The sequence below is a fragment of the Hibiscus syriacus genome, unplaced genomic scaffold (assembly GCF_006381635.1).
Source record: "Hibiscus syriacus cultivar Baekdansim isolate YM2019G1 unplaced genomic scaffold, ASM638163v2 tig00110156_pilon, whole genome shotgun sequence".
In the NCBI taxonomy this organism is placed as follows: domain Eukaryota; kingdom Viridiplantae; phylum Streptophyta; class Magnoliopsida; order Malvales; family Malvaceae; genus Hibiscus; species Hibiscus syriacus.
This window is the reverse complement of record NW_024062606.1, coordinates 1,194,576-1,217,249: the sequence shown is the minus strand read 5'-3', so window position 1 is coordinate 1,217,249 and position 22,674 is coordinate 1,194,576. Positions and strand designations below refer to the sequence as shown.

At 38.0% G+C, this 22,674-nt stretch overlaps 2 protein-coding genes and 1 pseudogene across 2 annotated transcripts; all 3 read left to right on the top strand.

Moving 5' to 3' along the window:
• Positions 1-1,541: 1,541 nt before the first annotated feature.
• On the top strand, positions 1,542-4,580 carry LOC120215944 (probable WRKY transcription factor 3). Its single transcript, XM_039213472.1, has 7 exons — positions 1,542-2,165; positions 2,291-2,332; positions 2,447-2,594; positions 2,709-2,837; positions 3,182-3,462; positions 3,912-3,962; positions 4,168-4,580. The coding sequence occupies exons 1-7, from the start codon at positions 1,805-1,807 to the stop codon at positions 4,302-4,304; spliced, it is 1,149 nt and encodes a 382-aa protein (XP_039069403.1). The 5' UTR covers positions 1,542-1,804; the 3' UTR covers positions 4,305-4,580.
• Positions 4,329-20,322, top strand: LOC120215945 (B3 domain-containing protein Os07g0563300-like). Its single transcript, XM_039213473.1, has 2 exons — positions 4,329-4,639; positions 19,748-20,322. The coding sequence occupies exons 1-2, from the start codon at positions 4,553-4,555 to the stop codon at positions 20,165-20,167; spliced, it is 507 nt and encodes a 168-aa protein (XP_039069404.1). The 5' UTR covers positions 4,329-4,552; the 3' UTR covers positions 20,168-20,322.
• LOC120215763 lies at positions 20,220-22,645 on the top strand (annotated as a pseudogene).
• Positions 22,646-22,674: the final 29 nt, after the last annotated feature.

Genomic DNA, 22,674 nt, shown 5'->3' with positions numbered 1-22,674 from the left:
ATATTAATATACGAGCGTTTAAAGGTTTGATGATAATCTTTGTTTAGTCGAATTAATATATTTTTATTAGAAAGAAAGAAGAAGAAGATAGATAACTAGTAAGGTTGAGAAAATAGTATTTTTGTGTGTGCATGGATCATTTCCTATCTCTTACAAGCATTAGTTGTTAGCAAATAATAATGTTATAAAACAAGAGTATTTGTTATCAAATAGTGATATTATAAACAATATAGTTAGTGTGGACTAGTAAATAATAATAACAAAATAATAAAGAATAGACTGATTTTACTGTGTTGTCACAGAAGTTACTCTTAGAAGTATTGTCCGGATTGTTGTAATCATTATGATGGACGTTACTCCTATTGAGTCAAATTATTTGTCTGAAACTTTAGAAATACATGCAAGAGAAAATCATATTTCTTCGAAAAAATTGGGTCTATATACATGATTAAGGAGATGATATCCTATTTCTACAATTTGTAATTCATGCTTTACACACAGTGTTCTGTGAGGCATGACAGTTTTCATCTATAACGCACAGTCTGTTCCTATGGCAAGTGGATCAGGATTGACCAAGCTACAAAGAAAGAAGGATGGACAGCCAAAGAGATTCATTTAACGGATGATAAATGAAGTGTCTGAGTTACTGAGATGTCCGAACTGCCCTGCACTGATTGCATTGTATTTGCAAGGGAATTATGAACTCACAGCTATTCCTCCCCGATTCTTTCAGCGCATGGCCCTTCTCCAAGTATTAGATTATCTTTACTAGCATCAAATCTTTGCCAAAATCTGTTCCAAGTTGGTTGCGCTAAAAAAGCTCTTGTTACGAGGTTGTGATCTCTTCATGGAACTATCACCTCAGGTTGGGAAACTCAAAAATCTTGAGGAGCTTGATCTTGATGAAACTCAGATCATGGATTTGCCTAGAGACACTGGGAAACTTCTGAAGTTAAGACAGCTGAAAGTATCATTCTATCATTTGTGTGACAAAAAGAAGTCGAAATCAAACATTTTGATTCACCCTAAGACGATATCAATTCTCTCACAACTTGTCGAGTTAAGCATTGATGTGAATCCCGCAGACAAGAGGTGGGATGATTGTGTAGAAGCTGTTGTGAAAGAACTATGCAACTCGAAAACATTGAGAACTCTTAGTTTGTACCTGCCGGAATTCGAGCTTTTAGGTAATGCTTCATGGATATATCCTTCCTTGTCACGCTTTAGGTTTACTGTTGGTCATCATAAAAGAAGAATCATATCTCGTGTACCTCATGAAGTTGAAGTGGAGTTCAGAAACTGGGACAAATGCTTGAAGTTTGTGAATGGTGAAAACATCCCGATTGAAATAAAAGGGGTGCTGAATATTCTACTTCATTTTTCTTGGACCACCATGCAACCGCTGTGAATCTATCTGCATTCGGAATTGAGAATATGAAGGGGCTAAAATTTTGCTTGTTGGTGGACTGTAATGAAATGGAAACACTTATTGATGGATATGTGCTTTATGAAAGAAACGAAGTGGATCAATATGCATCCGACCCTGGCTCTGTAGACCTTGTGCTCGAGTCCCTAGAGTGTTTGAGCATTTATTACATGGAGAATTTGCAGAGAATTTGGAGAGGACCAAATGAATTTGCATGTATGTCTAAGTTGAAATTCCTAGCATTGCATACATGCCCCAGGCTGAGTGAAATTTTCAGTCATACTTTGCTAGAAAATTTTGTCAACCTAGAGGAGATAATTCTTGAGGACTTGTCCTCAAGTCACAAGCCTTGTAAGTCATTCATCTGCCAAGCCAGTGATGTCAGATAAAATAGTTCTTCCAAGTTTGAAAAGATTGCTGCTTCTTTACCTTCCTGCACTGGTCAGCATTTCCAGTGGCTTATTTATAGCACCAAAGTTGGAAAGAATAGGCTGTTACAATTGCCCAAAGCTTACAAGTGTATCAAAAATGGAATTGTCGAGCAAAACTTTGAAGATAATCAAAGGAGAATGTCAGTGGTGGGAGGATATGAATTGGAATGAAACTGAATGGGGAAGTCGACCAGATTTTCTGATGCATATCTTTTCCCCTATCTATAATGAGAACGATGTGATGTCCCAATTGGGAGATGATAGAGATGTACTTGAAGAAACCATACAAAATGAAGGCCAACAACTAGGTAATATAAATTTTGTTTTATTATCCTTATAAAAATTGCTAGATTTATTATCCTTATTTTTCTGTTCATTTGAAAAACAAGTATGCTACTCCTATTGATGCACTGTAAACTGGGAAAATTTGCAGGTGTTTCTGAAGCTTCAACAGAGGGCGAATCCCAACAATCAGGTAATCTAAATGTTCCTACTTGACTACTTCTGACGAAACTTGCTAATTGTTAGTCCAACGGATCCAAGCTTTCGTATGACATGGCACTGAAGTTCAATATTACCTCTTTGACAGCAGGAGCAGAGCCACAAACGTCTGTGCTAGAAATCACGTCGGAGTTGACAAAGTCGATCCCTCTTTCTCATACTGGAACTTGGAGTGGAGACTCTGACTGTGGTTTCAAAGAACTGGACGAGTTCAATCTAGATGCCTCCAAGAAAAGGTATATATAAGATGAAAATCAAAGCACATTGTATAAAGATATAACTAATATCTCATGCAATATAGGTTCATTATGTTTTCTTTTCTTTCTTTATTTTCTGTTTCATGTATTCAGAAAAACTCTGCCAAGATTTACGCAGCATGTCCGAGTGAGGGCTGAAACAGACTCGAAGGTAAATCCTGTAGATGGCTTCTGCTGGAGGAAATATGCGCAAAAATATATACTCGGAGCAAAATATCCAAGGTTTGCCAGTTCTCCTTTCCTAATATCCAAACAAACAGATTAAAGCATACTTGCTAGTTGTTTATATATCAAAGAGCAATTAATTAACCTTTGACATGCTCCACATCAACTCTAAGCCATGGAAATTGAAACACCTATTTGACAGAATCCTAGCTTGCAAAGCCTGAACTGTGTATGCTTTACTGTCAACATTTTAATGTTTGGTTACATATATATATATATATATATATATATATATATGTCAATTGAGTTAAGCTATGGTTTCAAACGGTAATGGTTTGCAACTTCCATTCCACTACTATCTAGAGAAATCCTAGAGTTTGTTTAACCATTCTGGATTACAGAAACTACTACAGGCGCACACACCATGTCCAAGGTTGTTTGGCAACAAAGCAAGAACAAAGAATGGATGATGACCCGAGAATCATTGAGACTACTTACTGCGGAACACACACTTGTACGCAAGTAGAAGGAACCAGCATAGAGCCACAGAAGTTGTCGCATAACCATCATGGGCGGGATGTCAGGGAGCTGTATAAGTTGCACTCTCAACCTTGCAATGTTCATAGGGTCAATGAAGTGGAAGATGCTGCTGAGGCAGCCAAAACTATCAGCTCAACAAAAGGTGAAGAGTCAGATCCCTTCCCTGATCGTCATATTATCAGTCTTGATGCAAATTAGAGAGTAAAGATGATCACTGAACCTTGAGTTTAGCATTAACAGGAATAACTATTTTGTCTGTTTTGGTGTTTAATGCCTACATCAGAAAATTTCAGAGGACTGGAGTTTACAACAATTTTGCCAATCTAATACTTGATTTGGTGTGTGTTTATAAATGCTCAGAGAGAGGCTGAATGTAAATATGCAAAGAAAAGTGTAAAAAGAATTCTATCAGTAATTTTACCTTAAAAACCTTTGTTGGGAACTAGAGTGCTCAACTGTTCAGTTTCACTATTTGGCTTGACCTAGAAATTATATCAGAAACGTTACATTAACAGAAACCATACAATGCCTAAAAGACAAGGTTGATTGAGGAAAATTGTTACTAAGGCCTGGTTCATTTGACTTTGGCAGGATATGTAGATGTATTTGAAGCTTCGATACAAGAAAAAGCAGCAAATCCTGGTAATTGTTTCTTCTCAAACTTAATGTTCCGAATTGTTTTCTGTCAACAAACTCAATACATAGAAACCAGGATATCTCTCCGAAAATGAACATTTCTTGAAATACGTATCTTACATGTCTTTTCCTCCCATATGTGCCTACAATGGAGGATAGAACAACTTTTCTTTTCTCCTAACATCTAGAATTCGAAATGAAACTGAGTTAGGAAATCAGCCAGATTATCCGAAGCGTATTTTTTCCGTAGTCGAGAAGGAGAAAGATGTGATGACCCAATTGGCAGAAGATAGAGATCTAGTTAAGACCAACAGCCACAATGTAATCCAGCTGCTTCTAAGAAAATGAAGGCCACTAAACCAGAACCAGAAAACGTGGATGCTTTAGAGGGGCTTGACACCCTGGCCGACCTAGCTATCTTGGGGGAGGGTGAGTCTCTCCCCACTTCATCTCAAGTCACCACAAAGCACCCCCGGCATAGACCTGGCTGCTCATGTATCGTATGTATTCAACCCCCAAGTGGGAAAGGTCCCAAACACAAGCAGACATGTACATGTAATGTTTGTGAAACAGTGAAGAGACGATTCCGCACCCTAATGCTGCGGCGTGAGAAGAAACAGTCACGGAAAGAAGCTGAAACCACTGGCAAGAAGCAGCAAACTCCGTTGCCTGATAAGATAGGGGATGTGTTGTGGTTGGAGAAGAAGAGGGACGAGGAAGCAACGAAAGAGCAATTGGGAAATGAGGATAAAGGGTTAGGGATTGATGACAGGGATTTGGAAATTGAATCACGTGAGGGGCATGGGGAGAACTTACCGCATCAGTTGGAGCAGGCCAGCAAATCCAATATATAATGGAGCATCCCAAACTTGACGACCCAGTACTTGCAGAAGAAAGGAAAGAGAAGAATAATTTTGTTATATAGTTGTTATCTAGGATGGACAGTTGGCATCCTTAGATTGAACGTACGACAATGTAACTAAATAATTGCATGCCTTGATTGTAAAAATTCCTTATGCAATAAATGAATGAACTATTTCTTTCTCTAAATTCTCTTATTCTTCTATCATCTTTTTCTCGAATTCTTCTCTATTTCTCTCGATTTCTTGATTGATATCCAGAGCCTCGATTTCTGGCAAGTTCAGTGGGCATGACAAAGAAGAATCAGTATATGGCTGAAGTTGATTTATCTGCTCTGCAAAAAAAGATGGAAGAATTAACAGCGTTGGTGAAACAAGGTTAAGAGGACACTAATCCACCTAAATGGTGGGAAACTCAAGAAAACAGAATCACTGCATTAGAGTCAAGGATGTCTACTAATCAGGGTTATGTTTAAGAACTGTTAAAGATTTTAACTGGAAGAAATGGTGAGCAAGAAAATTCTGCTAGGGAACAGGTACAAACTCCTAACACTTCCAAAAATTGTGATAAGAATCCTATTTTGGTTACCGTGGTGAATGACAAAACCATATTTACTTATAAGACTGATGAACCTGAGATTTTAAAATCTAAACCAGATGCTTGTTTAGCCCTTAAGAACAGATCTAAACATGAGAATCAAATGGGGGGAAACAGTGAATCTATACCTAATATGTTGGGTTATGAAGTGGAAAGAAGAGGCCCAGGGGGTTCATTTAACAGTCCAGAGACTATGTGGCATAGACCTAAAATTGAACTGCCATTCTTTGAAGGTGTTAATCCTAGGGGGTGGATTCAAAAATGCCTGAAATATTTTTCTATTTGTAGTGTTCCTGTTGAGCAGAGAGTGGAGGCAGTTACTATGTATTTAACAAGCAAAGTAGAAATCTAGTTTGATGGTTATATCATGCAGAAACACCATGTAACATGTCATGAGTTTGAAGCTGATCTTTGTCACTTTTTCTATTTGTAGTGTTCCTGTTGAGCAGAGAGTGGAGGCAGTTACTATGTATTTAACAAGCAAAGTAGAAATCTAGTTTGATGGTTATATCATGCAGAAACACCATGTAACATGTCATGAGTTTGAAGCTGATCTTTGTCACAGATTCAGTGACAAATCTTTTTCTGATATTGTAGAAAAGTTCACTAAATTGACTCAGAAAGGGTATGTGGAAGATTATCAAAAGAGATTTGAGGAGTTACAACCTCATATGCTTTTGCAGAATCCTACTTTAACTAAGGAATTTTTTGTATCACTTTTTATTAGTTGACTCAGAGATGACATTAAACACGGGGTCAAGACTTTAGGTCCTAAGAACTTGTCTGAAGCATGTAAACAAGCTAAGCTTTATGAATCGTTTGTTGAGTTTGAGAATAGAAGGTTGATGCATCCTTTTAAAACCCCACCCTACCCAAACCCCATTAATATTTCTAAAACAACTTAACTGCCAAAAAATACAAAACCTACATCTGTACCAAACCCAAAGCAGAATCTTATTGATTATATGAGGCAAAATAACCTCTGTTTTAAATGTGGTGAGAAATTCCTCCCAGGTCATCAGTGTAAAAACAGGTAGTTGAACATGCTTACTGAAGAAGTTGACACTCCTTCATTGGAAGTTTTTCCTACAGACTCATATCAGTCTCCACAAACAGAAGAAGAAACCCTAGAAATCACTATGAATGCTATTACTGGCTCCATTGAGAATCCAAGGATCTATTCAGGAAAGACCATTGAATATTCTAATTGATAGTGGGAGTACACATAGTTTCTTGACTCCCAAATGGGTTGATGATGGCATACAGATTACTACCCCTTATCCCTTGGCCATCATTGTGGCTAATGGCTAACAATTATTCAGTTCTGCTAGATGCAACAAAGTTTAATGACAAATGCAGGGACACACCTTTATACATGATTTCAGATTGTTTAAATTGGGTGACAGTGACATGGTGTTAGGAGTTTATTAGATGAAATTAGTTAGTCCTATATTGATGGATTTCAATAACATGACATTAAGTTTTGACCATCAAGGAGAGTAGATTTGTATTCAAGGAAAACAACCTTCATTAGAATTACAACAGATTGCAGGGGCTACATTACTTAAGATGAATGCTTGGGATTCAGATATTATGGGTCACATTGTCCTATTGACCATGGCAGGAAATTTTCTTCCTATTCCTACTGAACTCCAACAGGTATTGGAGAAATACAACACAGTTTTTGCTGAACCTGAAGGCTTACCTCCTCAGAGAACTCATGATCATGTTATTCCACTTAAGCCTAATGCCACACCAGTTAATCTAAGGCCCTACAGATTTCCTCACAATCAGAAAGCTGAGGTAGAAAAACAGATAGCTAGTATGTTTTCTTCTTCTGTTATTCAACCTAGCATGAGCCCCTTTGCCTTTCCCTGTCTTCTTATTAAAAAGAATGATGGCACTTGGAGATTTTATGTGGATTACAGACAATTAAACAATATGACCATCAAAGACAAATTCCCTATTCCTATAGTGGAAGATTTATTGGATGAGTTGCATGAGGCAGTTTATTTTTCAAAAATTGATTTGAGATCAGGCTATTGTTATATTAGAGTTAGACCAGAAGACATTTACAAGACTACCTTTAGAATACATCAAGGCCATTATGAATTTAAGGTAATGTCTTTTGGCCTTACTAATGCTCCTAATACATTTCAGGCTCTTATGAATGAATTATTTAATTCTTTCCTTAGAAAATTTGTTTTAGTTTTCTTTGATGACATATTGGTGTACATCAGTAGTATGCAAGAGCATGTTAAGCATTTACAACTGGTTTTGGAAGTTTTGCAAGTATACCAATTATTTGCAAAATTGTCCAAGTGTTTTTTTGGACAGAATAAGGTGGAGTATTTAGGCCATATTATTTCGGCTATAAGGGTTTTTAGGTCTAACAGGGTAGTACAGGAGGTTTATCAGAAACTATGGCATTATTAGCAGACCCTTGACACAGATGTTAAAGAAAGATGGGTTTGAGTTGATTTTTACAGCTTGTAATGCTTTTGAAGACCTTAAAAAAACTATGTGTTCAGCTTCAGTCTTAGTATTACCAGATTTTTCTAAGACTTTTTATCTAGAAACATATGCTAGTTTTGGTGGTATTGGATCTGTTCTTTAACAAGATGGTCGACCTATTGCTTATTTGAGTAAAGCTTAAAGCCCTAGACATTCAACAATGTCCATTTATAAACGTGAATATCTTGCTATTCTATTAGTTGTTTCAAAATGGAGACATTATTTGGAGAGTAGACCTTTTATCATAAAGACTGATCATGAATCCTTAAAGTTTCTTTTAGAACAGAAGTTGACTACCACTATTCAGAAAAAAGGGTTAACAAAGCTGTTGGGACTGGACTATACTATTTAGTATAGAAAGGGGAAATCAAATGTAGTTGTTGATGCCTTATCTAGAAGATGTGAGGATCAAGCTCAATGTTTGACTATAGGGGTTATAGTTTTGATACATACTTGGGTTCAAGAGATTGAAGAAAGTTATCAAGGTGATTCTCTAGCTCAGAATTATATTTCAATTCTAACTATTAATCCTGCTACTGATAGTAAATGGAAGTATTCTAAGGTTGTTCTTAGATACAGTGGTGGATTCTATATTGGGGATAATGGAAGCCTTAGATTGAAGGTTATTCAAACCTTGTATGATTCTCCTCAAGGTGGACATTCAGGAGCACAAGTTACATATTATAGGATTAGGTAAAAATTTTATTGGCCAAATCTTAAAGCTATGGTTGCTACTTATGTGAGATGTTGTAAAACTTGCTAGCAAACTAAGGTGGAACATGTAGCAAAGCTTGGTTTGCTACAGCCCCTGTCTGTTCCTAATCAAGCTTGGGAAATCTTTACTATGGATTTTGATAACTCTGTAAAAAGGTCACATTTTGGGACCTTTTCACTTAAGTTATTGAATGTCTAAGAGCTCATTTAGGACCATATAGATGCATTTAGGAGCATTTAGTTACATGTGGTGGAATTCGATTTGTCGCGGCATTTTAATTCGTCATCAATGCTACCTTATAGGGAAGATGTTTGTATAATAATGTGCAGGAATTGAGAGCAAGGAAAAGAGAAAGAGAAATGCCATGACATAAGGAGATCGGAGACTGTTGAGCAGAATGAAAATACCGAGTTGGATTGGCATTTCGAAAGCGAGCGAAGTGCGAGAAGATATTTTTGAAGCCAGTTGTCTCCCACTTTCACCAAGAGCGAGAAATCCACTTGGATTAGCACTGCAAATGCCCATACTAGACCATGTCGCCTTGCTGTAGATGTCAGGTGCTTAGTCAACTACCCAGTATAAGCCATTTCCAGTTGCCTATGTTGGACCACTGCCCAATCCTCACGAGAATCAAGAAAAGTTAGGGGTATCATAGGAATTTCAACTCCAATTCCTAGGGTTTTTCTCCCCTTATATATAGAGGATGAAGCCACGATGAAAAAAACTTTGGTTCCACACTGATTTGAGCTTAAAAGTTAGAGAGAGAAGGTCGTACTTTTCTCAGTCAATCCGACTTGCCGTGGCATTTCTCCGTGACAAGCTTGAGGGAGTGGCGTTCTAAGCATTCGAGAGGAGCTAGTTCGCTAGGGGCAGTTTGTGGTAGCCAAGAGCAGTTCCGGCAGTGAATTCGAAGGCTTACTCTCCTTCCCTTAGTTCTTTGCTTTCACATTTTGTTATTTGGGTTGTAAGGAACGAATGAAACTTGCTTTGTACTTGTCTATTTCGAACCCCACCATGAACTAATCCTATTTGGTTGGAGTTCGCTTGGATGTTTAAGTTTTTATTTCAATGAATGGTTGGTTTTCTATGCTTTAATCTGTTTTGTTTATAAAACTTAATGCCTTAAGGTTGTAGGAGCTATGAGAGTATCATTTCCTTAGGAGGTTTTTAGGGTTTGAGAGAATACCTTGGCAAAATATCCTTAGTATTCGAGAGAGCTAGGGAGGAACTATATAAACAAGGGGTTCTAGATAGTAACTATGCCTAATTCACCTTAGAGATAAGGTTAAGATTTCATTCGACTAAAAGGAGTTGTGCAAGAATGATAGGTTAGATGTTAATGATACTGCAAAAAGGTATTACCGAGACATATCCTGTTATCTGGACCAATAGGATCACTGCAGGAGTTTACGCCAATCGATTTTGCCAGGACATCTTTAATCTGTCAAGTCTCTTACTAGAGATAGCAGAGGGCACCTTAGTAGACTCTGTTGGGGAGACTAGGCATAGAAGAAATACCATTCGGAGAAATAGACTTAGATTTTCACAGTGACTCCTATCACTCATTCCCATAGCAGCTTGTCATGTGAGAAAGCTAAAGTCCTATAAATTAAATATTGTTTTTATATTTTCTTTTGCCTTGACATTTACATATGTTTTCACTCATCACAATTGAATTTTCCACGACTTATCCAATTGCTGCCACACTACCACCATTCTATTTCCACATCAGTCATTCCATTTTGCCACATCATTCTCATTTGTACATACCATCACTAACTTTACTTAGGTGACAAAGTAAAGTGCCTTGACAAACCTATTTGACTCCCTCAATTCCCTATGGAGACGATACTCACTTATCAATGTATTACTTGTTCGATTATGTATACTTGCACATATATCCGTACTCATTTTAGTACTCACAAACAACGAACATGTTTTTGGCGCCGTTGCCGGGAAATTGGCAACTGGAAGTTAAATTGATTTGTCATAGCATTTTTATTTTACTTGTTCATATTTTATTTTTAGTTAGCTTTACTTTTTATTTTCCTCGTCTTTTTTAGGTTTCTCTCAGTATATGACCAGAAGCAACCCTGACGAGCCATTAGAACCGATTGAACCTGAGATCAAGAGGCTTTTTAGGAAAAAAAGAGTGCTCAACGTGCAAATATGTATCAACTTGGAAATCAAGGCATTGGTTATGAGGATGATCAGAATGCTGGGGCAAATCTAAATTATGGGAATGCAGCCAGGCCTCGTGCTATTCGTGATCACTTAAACCGGATCTTAGATGAATTAAATCCTGGAATAGTGTCACCAGAGATTCAGGCAACCCACTTCGAGCTCAAACCTTTCATGTTTAATATGCTGAATTCCATAGGGCAATTCGGGGCCATGAAAAATGAAGATGCCAGGCAGTATATTTGTAACTTCTTGGAGGTGTGCGATTCTTTTCGCCAACAAGGAGTGCACGAAGATGTCTAGAAATTAAAGTTATTTCTTTATACTCTGCGTGACCGAGCAAGGGCGTGGTTGAGTGGCGTTCCAACGGGTTCAATGGAGTTGTGAAATGATCTGTGCAAAAAAATTTTGTTGTGGTATAATCCTCCGAACATGAACACCCAACTGAGGAACGATATCGCTTCTTTTTGTCAAGCTGATGACGAGTCGATGTATGAATGTTGGGATCGATATGCTCGAATCATGGTTTTCAAGATTAGACGCAAGTGGTGATGTTCTATAACGGAGTGAATCTGCCCATGAGGATGATGCTGGATGTCTCGACAAATGGGACATTACTTGACAAATCACCAGCAGAGGCATTTGACATTCTGGATCGAATTGCCACGAATGATTATCAATTTCCATCAACAAGGCTTGGACTTGGGCGAAAATCATATGGAGCTTTCGAGCTAGATTCTAAGGATATCGTGTCCACCCAACTTGCTACTATCACCAACATGTTGAAGAATTTGCAAAGGCCAAGTAAAGTGAGAGAAGTGAAGACACTCCACTCAGCGTGTTTATTATGCCACGACAATCACAATGAGAGTGATTGCCCGACCAATAAAAAATCCATCAATTTCATAGGCAACTTCAACCGAGGCAACAATAACCCCTATTCTAACACATATAATCCTGGATGGCGTCAACATCCAAACTTTTCATGGGGAAACCAAGGAACCAGAAATGCTCATCAACCAGCTCGGTAGCATAATTTTAGTGACTCCCCAGGTTTTCAATCGAATATGCCATGGCATAATTCTAATAAGGGAGGACCATCTTCATCTAATACCAATTCTTTGGAGGCCACAACGCATGAGTTCATAGAAGCAACGAAGACAATACTGCAAGACAATGCGACTCCATCAAAAATCAAGGAGCCTTGCTTCAGAGCCACAGTTCGTCGTTAAGGGCGTTGGAGAGTCAGGTTGGTCAAATTGTCGCGGCATTACAAGAGCGGCGACCATGACATCTTTCGAGTGACACTGAAGTCACCAAACCTCATGAAAATGAGAGCTACTGTGTGCTAACTCTCCGAAGTGGTACACAAAATTAATGTTGAAGACAAGTTTGGGGGAAGACCGAATGATGATTCACCCCCTGTAACCGTGCAAGCTGATCAAGAAGTGCAAGAAGAAGCACAGGTGGAAGAGGATGAAGCTGAGGGTTTGTCAAGTAAAGAAACTGAGGGGGCAAACAAAAATGCCAAGGCAACTTCAGTTCACACCCCATTAGTACAGGAATCCAGACCCCCACCTCCTTTTCCCCAAAGACTGAAGAAGCATAACGAAGATATTCAATTCAAAAAATTCGTTGACATTCTGAGTCAACTACAAATCAATGTTCCTTTTCTGGAGGCTATGGAACAAATGCCTACATATGCTAAATTCCTTAAGGAAATTGTTACCAATAAGATAAAAGTAGAGCAGTACGAGACAATTGCCATAGCAAAAGAATTTTGCTATTCTTTAAGCAAGCTGCCACCAAAGAGACATAATCCGGGCAGTTTCATCATCCCATGTTCGATAAGAGATAAATTTGTTGGGAAGACACTATGTGACCTTATCTCAAGTGTAAACTTGATGCCTAAGTCAATTTTCGTGAAGCTAGGGATAGGAAATGTGAGACCTGCGTCCGTCATCTTGTAATTAGCTGATCGTTCGCATGTTCGTCCCAAAGGGCGAATCGAAGATGTCATCGTGCGGGTTGAAAAGTTCATTTTTCCAGTCGATTTTCTGATTCTGGACTGTGAGGTCGATGCCACAGCACCCATAATCTTGGGGAGACCCTTCTTAGTCACCGGTCGTATTCTCGTTGACTGCGAGGGGCGAGCTAACCATGCGAGTGGACGATCAACATGTCACCGTGAATGTCTTCCGATCTCTCAAGTACATGGATGATTCTGAAGAATGAAAAAGCATTCTTAAAGTGGATATAATAATTGCAAAAGAAGCAGATCAATTTTTCCATGACAATTTCATTCAGTTGGATACTGATGATAGGCTACTGGAAGACTTAAAGGTCGAAGAGCCTAATGATTTTTTTTTCCGAGGAATAACAAGCTAGCTTCCTCAAAGCTAGCCCAGGTACGCATTTTGAACCTTTAAATTTTGAAGAGTTTGTTCCTCCCAAGCCCTCATTGCAGCATGCTCCTACCCTTGAACTGAAGAATTTGCCACAACATCTTAAATATGCTTATCTGGGTAGAAATAAAACTTTGCCTGTGATTATTTCCTCTGCCCTTACTCCTAACCAAGAGTCTAGTTTGTTAAGTGTTTTGTCACAGCATAAGAAAACATTAGGATGGACGATGGCAGATCTGAAGGGAATAAGTCCAACAATCTACATGCATAAAATCCTTCTGGAAGAATGCCACGACAAATCCATAGAGCCACAGTGAAGATTAAACCCAATCATGAAGCAAGTTGTGATGAAAGAGATTCTCAAATGGCTTGATGCTGGAGTGATTTACCCCATTTCGGATAGTTCTTGGGTAAGTCCCATCCAATGTGTACTAAAGAATGGAGGCACGACCGTGGTGATAAATGAAGACAACGAGTTGCTACCTACACGCACTGTCACCGGGTGGCGAATCTGTATGGACTACCGCAAGCACAACAAGACCACCGAGAAGGATTATTTCCCTTTGTCATTCATCGATAAAATGCTGGATCGACTTGCAGGCAAGGTATTTTATTGTTTCTTAGACGGATACTCAGGGTATAATCAAAATGTCATCGCACCAGAGGACCAAGAGAAGACAACATTCAAGTGTCCCTATGGCATTTATTATTTTCGAAGAATGTCTTTTGGACTCTGAAATGCCTCGACAACTTTTCAGCGCTGCATGCAAGCCATATTCTCATACATGGTTGAGGATTTTCTGGAAATTTTTATGGAGGATTTTTCTGTTTCGAGAGATGACTTTAAAAAATGCATTGGCAATTTGGCAAAGGTACTGAAGCGATGCGAGGAGGCCAACCTCATGCTAAACTGGGGAAAATGTCACTTCATGGTAACCGAAGACATTTTCTAGGCCATAAAATTTCTGTAAAGGGCATTGAGGTAGACAAAGCCAAGATCGAGGTGATTGAGAAGCTCCCCCCACCAACTTTTTTCAAGGGCATTCGGAGTTTCCTTGGGCATGCTAAATTTTATAAACGATTCATTTAGGAATTCTCCACAATATTCAAGCCCTTATGCACGTTGCTGGAACAAAACCAGCCATTCGTGTTCGATCAGAAATGTCATGGAACATTCAAAGAGCTGAAGCAAAGACTTATCTCTGCACTGATCGTGGTTTTCCTATATTAGACGACACCGTTCGAATTAATGTGTGATGCAAGTGATTTTTTCATGGGAGTTGTGCTTGGGCAACGTAAAGGTAAATTTTTTCATGTTATATATTATGCTAGTCGTACCTTAAATGAGGCACAATTGAATTGCACTACCACTGAGAAAGAATTACTTGTCGTGGTATTTGCATTTGACAAGTTTAGGTCATACTTGATAGGCACCAAAGTCATAGTTCACACCGATCACTCAGCTATAAAATACTTAGTGAACAAGAAAGATGCCAAGCCTAGACTCATTAGGTAGGTATTACTATTGTAAGAGTTCGACTTAGAGGTAGTTGATAGGAAAGGTACAGAGAACCAGGTTACAGACCATTTATCTAGGCTAGAAAACATTTCTGAATACCATGGCATTTTTGATATTAAAGAAGAATTTCGTGACGAGAAAATTTTATATGCCACGACAATTACGTGGTACGCTGACCTGGTTAATTTTCTTGTTAGTGGTGTTTTTCCTTATGATTTGAACAACCAGGGCAAGAAGAGGTTTATGCATGATGCCAAGTTCTATTTTTAGGACGATCCATACCTATTCAAATAATGTGCCGATCAAATGATTCGACGGTGTGTCCCCGAAGAGGAGTAACGAGACATCTTACATAATTGCCACACAGCACCATGTGGAGGGCATTTTAGAGGTGCGAGGACTACTGCAAAGATCCTCCAATCAGACTTTTACTGGCCATCACTATTTAAAGATGCCCACGAATTTTGCAAGGCATGCGATCGATGCCAGCACACTGGGACCATTTCCAGACGACACGAAATGTCGCTGTAAAATATTTTGGAAATAGAGCTATTCGCTATTTGGGGCATTGATTTTGTGGGACCATTCTCATCTTCTTTTGGAGACTTATACATTCTGCTTGCGGTGGACTACGTATCTAACTGGGTTGAAGCGATTGCCACACCGAGGAATGACTCCAAGACGGTACTCAAGTTCCTCCACAAGAACATCTTTACTCGATTTGGAGTACCGAGAGCCATCATTAGTGACGAGGGCACCCACTTTGATAATAAGCTAATTGCCAAGGCATTACAAAAGTACGGGGTGCGACGTAAAATTTCCACGGCATATCACCCCCAACCTAATGGGCAAACTGAAGTGTCTAACCGTGAAATCAAGCAAATCTTGGAGAATGTGGTGAACCCTCGAAGGAATGACTGGTCCCCAAGACTGGACGAAGCGCTCTGGGCCTACCGGATGACATTCAAAGAACCTCTAGGAATGTCGCCCTTTAAGATGGTATATGGAAAAGCCTGTCACCTGCCAGTTGAGCTAGAACATAAGGCATACTGGGCAATCAAGAAGTTGAACTTCGACGCACAACTAGCTGGGGAGAAACGACTGCTCGATCTGAATGAAATGGAAGAGTTTCGAGCACAAGCATATGAAAATTCCAAGCTCTACAAGGAAAAAACGAATAAGTGGAATGACAAAATGCTTTTGCAACGACATTTTCATGTTGGCCAGAAAGTGCTCCTGTTTAACTCTAGGCTCAAACTCTTTCCTGGAAAACTGAAATCACGATGGTCAGGACCATTCAAAGTCCACCATGTTTACCCGTATGGCGCTGTGGATATCAAGAACATGGACGATGGGTCTATCTTTAAAGTCAATGGCTAGCGCCTGAAGGCATACCAAGGAGTTCCACCATTGCGTGATAAAACTGCACTTCTCTTGCATGAAGTTGATATTGGCCCAACATCTTAAGGATGCCGTGAAATTTTAAAATTACTCATATTCAGTTTGGCGCTGTGGATATCAAGAACATGGACGATGGGTCTATCTTTAAAGTCAATGGCTAGCGCCTGAAGGCATACCAAGGAGTTCCACCATTGCGTGATAAAACTGCACTTCTCTTGCATGAAGTTGATATTGGCCCAACATCTTAAGGATGCCGTGAAATTTTAAAATTACTCATATTCAGTTTCCTTTTAATTGACTATTTTGTTTTTCTTTGCAAGGTTAGGGTCCACACAACCTTCAATCGTACCAGCATCAGATTTTGAACATTCCAGCTCCACACAATTACGAAAGCGCCCACGTCGCGACAGCCGCACCACCACAAGAATGAAGTCAAGGTACCTTGCATTGCATTTCATAGCATGTAGTCTAGTTTTACCTTAGTTTTTAGTAAGCATTGAGGACAACGTTTCTCTCAAGTTTGGGGGAGGTAGGGCTCCCGAATCATTGGATGATAGTATTAGTATAATGAATATGTCATGACATCAGTAAATATAGAATTAGTTTTCTGGAGTAAATTAAGGATGCCCGATGATGAAGAATTCTTGATGGATATGATAGAATGTACATGACTGGTTGAGGATGATAGAACCAACTCTAGGACTTGCTTTTTTGGAACCCTTGAATACACGATTGTATGCTTTCCATGCTTGAGAAACTTAGAAATTTTTTATAAGAGAATTCTTAAATGATATGACATAAAACTTTGAATGATGAAAACCGAACAAAAAAATGAAGTTGTGAATAAATGCCTTGGCATATCTGTAGAGAGACACTCAGCTATGCCACAGTATTTCCTGGAAACTGCAGTTAAATAAATGGCAACTATGGCATATGAGTGAATGAAAGAAGTCACGGGATGACATAACCTGACTAGCTCGGGATGGAAGGTATGCTCCCTTTCACTTAGAGTGTGGGATGGTAGGAGTGATGGGCTGACTCATCTCGTAGCAGAGTTAATGAAAGAAAAGAAAACAATGTGGAGTAAAAATTTGTAAATGTCGTGGCAAATTAAGAAAGCTTGCTTAGAAAATTTTTAGATTTGTTAAGCATGGACTGGATACAAACACGCACACACTCACACAAAGAATCTTTCCCTAGTGGACAATACTTGATTTCTCAAACTAGTCTAGCATGTAGAAGTCAAATGTTGAGGGCTGAAATTTTATCCCATGTAACTATTATTCTTTTGAACTTGCCATGGTATTTTTGTTTTGCTTAATACTATCCATTGCTTGAGGACAAGTAATAACTTAAGTTTGGGGGTGTGATAACTCCGTAAAAAGGTCACATTTTGGGACCTTTTCACTTAATTTATTGAATGTCTAAGAGCTCATTTAGGACCATATAGATGCATTTAGAAGCATTTAGTTGCATGTGGTGGAATTCGGTTTGACGCGGCATTTTAATTCATCATCAGTGCTAACTTATGGGGAAGGTGTTTGTCTAATAATGTGCATGAATTGAGAACAAGGAAAAGAGAAAGGGAAATGCCATGAAATAAGGAGATCGCTGAGCAGAACGATAAGATCACTGCAAGAGCGGTAGCATAGGGTACCTTAGTAGACTCTGTCGGGTAGATTAGGCATAGAAGAAATACCATTCGGAGAAATAGACTTAGATTTTCCCAATGACTCCTATCAATCATTCCCATAGCAGCTTGTCATGTGAGAAATCTAAAGTCCTATAAATTAAATCTTGTTTTTATATTTTCTTTTGCCTTGACATTTTCATCTGTTTGCACTCATCACAATTGAATTTGCCATGACTTATCCAATTGCTACCACACTACCACCATTCCATTTCCACGTCAGTCATTCCATTTTTCCACAGTATTCTCATTTGCACATACCATCACTAACTTTACTTAGGTGACAAACTAAAGTGCCCTGACAAACCTATTTGACTCCCTCAATTCCCTGTGGAGACGATACTCACTTATCACTGTATTACTTGTTCGATTGTGTATACTTGCACATATATCCGCACTTATTTTTAGTACTCATAAACAGTGGACATATTTCATTGAGGGTTTACCTACTTCACTCAAGAAAACTGTATTTTGGTCATTATGGATAAGTTTACAAAGTACAGTCATTTTATGTCCTTATCTCATCCTTACTCTGCAGCAGACATAGCTAAATTATACTTAGAAAATGTGTATAAGCTACATGGCTAGCCTAAAATGGCCATTTCTGATAGAGATAAGACCTTCACAAGTGTTTTTTTGGAAAGAATTGGTGAAACAGTTGGGTACCAAGACACTTTTCAGTACTACTTGTCATCCAGAAACAGATAGAGAAACAGAGAGAGTTAATCAGTGTTTGGAGCAGTATTTGAGAGGCCTTTGTTTCTATCAACCTAAGCAATGGGCTAAGTGGTTACCATATGCAGAGTGGTGGTACAACACCACTTATCACACTGCTCTAAAACTAACTCCTTTTCAGGCCTTATATGGTACAAACCACCTATTATGGTTTGGCCTACAGAGTCTACAGTACAGTCAGTTTTAGAGAGTGTGAACAATAGAGAAGTTATTAGATAGTTACTTAAACAACAATTACAGATGGTTAGTAATCGAATGAAATAATAGGCGGATAAAAATCGAACATAAAGGGTTTTTGAAATTGGAGATATGGTTTACCTGAAATTACAGCCATACAGACAGACATCCATAGCCCTGCGAAAAAACTTGAAGTTAGCAGCAAAGTTTTATAGGCCTTATCGAATTCTGGAAAAAAAAAATAGAAGCAGTAGCCTATCGATTGGACTTATCAGAATCCTCTTGCTTGCATCCAATGTTCCATGTAAGCCTTTTGAACAAGTTCATCGGTGATTCATCCACTACTGCCACAGATCCTCCTGCAGTCGATGAAGAAGGTCAGTTAAAATCAAACCCTTGAAGATTATGTGTAGAAGGATAGTAAATCGAAATGGCAAACCTGTGATTCAATTTTTGGTTCGATGGGAGAATCTCACTGAAGAGAATGACACCTGGGAGGATTATTCGACTCTCAAAGGACAGTTTCCTACGTTTGATCCTTGGGGACAAGGCTCGTCTCGAGGAGTGAGTATTGTTGTGGTTGGACAAGAAGAGGGAAGAGGAATTAGCGAAGATAAATTGGGAAATAAGGATCGAGGGTTAGGGATTGAAGATAGGGATTTGGGAATTGAATCACGTGAGGGGCATGAGGAGAACTTACCGCATCAGTTGGAGTAGGCCAGACAAATCCAATGTATGATGGAGCAGCCCAAACCTAACGACCCAGTACCTGCAGAAGAAAGGAAAGAGAAGAATAATTATGTTATTTAGTTGTTATCTAGGATGGACAGCTGGCATCCTTAGATTGAATGTATGACAATGTAACTAAATAATTACCTACCTTGATTGCAAAAATTCCTTATGCAATAAATGAATGAACTCTTTCTTTCTCTAAATTCTCTCATTCTTCTATCATATTTTTTCGAATTCTTCTTTATTTCTCTCGAGCTATAACAGGATGGTGACCTTCCCCCTTGCAAGAATGCAGAAAATTGCAGCCCAAAGACGAAAAAGGTTGCCACTGAGGGTTCAGACAATGATCCTAACAGAGTAAAATCTTCAATTTCACCTTTTAAAGGCCAAATTGACTTGAATATCCAACCTGAGCGAGAAGAAGAGCTTTCACCTGGTTCTGATTCCGGCAGCATGATGAGATTGCTTCAAGATGCCACTGACATATACCTTAGACAGCACAGCATGTTGACCTCCAGTAGTAATAGTAATTTAGATGTTACTCAGACACAACCTGGTGGAGGCCTAGGAGAAGTAAAAGATAGCAGCAGTCTCAATCTAGGAACTAGTCATCAACATGTTGACAGGGAACCTCCAACAATTTTCTCTACTGAAGTATCTGCACCCACACCAACCACTGGTTAGATCAGTGCATTATGTTATGTTGACAATTAGCAAGTAATGAACTATTATGCCGATGGCGATACAGTTTTTGTTTTACACATCCGCACTGGCATTATTCATTACAGGCTGTACATAAAAGAAGAGGGGATAAGAAACTAATATCCTCTCTTCAGTGAGGTCGATGTTAAGGTAGTTCATTTCAGGAGCTCACATGCAGATTAAGAATTGAGAATGTAAAACAAGTGCCTGCGGAAGAATGGCATTACTATGATTTTAAAAAGTTCTTTTCATCATTCTATAAAACTAAAAGAGTAGGCAGGTTTAGCTACAAATGGTACAAACTGCAAAACAATTTAAAGAAAAAGCCCCCAGAGCTAATTAAGCTAATCGTACAAACTATATTGTATAATAAGTTAATTGCTCTATCCTTAGTTTTTGTTCATCTGGCAGAATATGCAGGTATTGATGAAGTTCCAATGCATGATGAATCCCTGCAATCAGGTAATCTTCAATTCAAGATGAACATTTAACAATATTAATCCAGGTGCCATAATAATACATAAAATAATAGTTTAGTGTTAAAGTATATTGGAGATTTTGTTAAAGTACATGTATCATACTAAACTGTTTGTCAAATGGAAGGTATTGCATCAGACACTTTAAAAGTACATGCATCATATTGAATATATTGTTAAAGTATAAGTACCAAATATGTAAATAAATTTCCACATTCACAAGAAAGGAGGAGCAATATATGGTTTTTTTCTATATTAGTGGTAAAAACAATTAATTTCACAAAATATAGAGAGCTAAAAATTATCAAATTATAATAAAGGGATTAAATCCATAAATTTAATCGAATTAAGACTATAATAAAGTTAGTGCAAGAGTATGTATTCTCTCAATAACTCTCTAGTGGAGTCTACAAATATTGAAATGTGATAATTTATTCAATATTAACCCTAAAATAATATTATATATGTATATAGCATGATGCTGTGAATGCAAAGGTATTTGGCCATGCATGCATGTGTTGTAATTAACACAATAGTTAGTTCAAATATCTCATCTCTAATGATAATTAGTAACAAAGGTTACTGCTAAAAATCTTCTTAATTTTGTTCTCTATAAACCCCATCTACCTTCCAGCAGATTCTCTCCATCTCCCTTTTCTTTTTCTCTCTTTTTTTCATAAAAAATCACTTAATATAAATATATGTTATTTCTATCTTATTAATTTCCATCTCTTTTTTTTAACTATGGCTAAAAACAATGTAAATCTCAAGATGTTGAAGTGAGAAAAGGGCCATGGACAATTGAAGAAGATTTTATTCTCATCAACTATATTGCTAAGACTGGTGGACTTCGTTGGAATATCTTGTTAGAACCGCTGGTAAATATATTTTAATTTTAATTTAAGCTTACTTTTATAAAGCTTTCATGAACCATGCGAGAAAGCTAATTTATCGAAGAACATGCAGAGTGCTACTTCAGTTTTTCACTGTAACCCTAACGATATCAAATAAATTGTTTTGATAGGGTTGAAGCGTACGGGAAAAAGTTGTCGGCTCCGATGGTTGAACCATCTTCGCCCGGATGTACGTCGAGGCAATATCACTCTTGAAGCACAACTCTTGATCAAGGAATTGCATGCTAAGTGGGGAAACAGGTTAGTTCATGTTATGCAACAATATATGCATTATTCATATACAAATTAACAAATAATTATAAAACTGTCTGAATCTTGAATTATTTTGTACTTCTACTCATACTACACACCAATTAGACAATATATGCATTATTCATATACAAATTAACAAATAATTATAAACCCCACATTGGTGTGTGTTATGAGTTGAAGTACAAACATTTTGAATTTTGATTGAGAGAGAGAAGTGCACCTCTCTAAAGCCATATTTTTAGGATTTAGCAATGTGGGGTTCGACTTATTGTCAATCTCCAAAAAGATCTCTAAATCTGCCTGAATTTTTAAGTTATTAATTTATATTTTGTATTCTGATTTTAATCTGCATGATTCGATTAGATTCAATTTTAACAGTTGGATTGAATTTTAAGCTTTAATTTATATTTTGTACTCTAATCTAAATAAAATTTTAATAATATATATATGTACATGTAGATGGTCAAAAATAGCTGCCTGGAAGGACGGATAACGAAATAAAATATTATTGGAGGACTCGAATCTAGAAGCACAAGCAAGTAGAAATGTGTTCTTCTCATATCAGTAACCCAACGTCACATGATCATCAAAGAGGCACAAGCCAATTGACCTGCAATAGTCCTGCTGAATTCATGGGAACATACTCTCCAATTTCGTCATCAACATTACATGATCATCAAAAAAGCACAAGCCAACTGACGTGCAATAGTCCTGCAGAATTCATGGGAACGTACTCTCCAATTTCTTCATTAACATTACATGATTATCAAAAAAGCACTAGCCAATTGACCTGCAATAGTCCTGCTGAATTCATGTAAACATACTCTTCAATTTCGTCAATTAACCA

What these genes read in the sequence shown, in the direction of transcription:
- LOC120215944 (XM_039213472.1), top strand. Translation starts at nt 1,805, where the DNA reads ATGTCAGATAAAATAGTTCTTCCAAGTTTGAAAAGATTGCTGCTTCTT. An exon ending in GGGCGAATCCCAACAATCAG is followed by an intron (nt 2,333 to 2,446) that starts GTAATCTAAATG and finishes CCTCTTTGACAG; the next exon opens with CAGGAGCAGAGCCACAAACG. An exon ending in AGAAAAAGCAGCAAATCCTG is followed by an intron (nt 3,963 to 4,167) that starts GTAATTGTTTCT and finishes AAACTGAGTTAG; the next exon opens with GAAATCAGCCAGATTATCCG.
- LOC120215945 (XM_039213473.1), top strand. Translation starts at nt 4,553, where the DNA reads ATGCTGCGGCGTGAGAAGAAACAGTCACGGAAAGAAGCTGAAACCACT. An exon ending in CGTTGCCTGATAAGATAGGG is followed by an intron (nt 4,640 to 19,747) that starts GATGTGTTGTGG and finishes GAGCTATAACAG; the next exon opens with GATGGTGACCTTCCCCCTTG.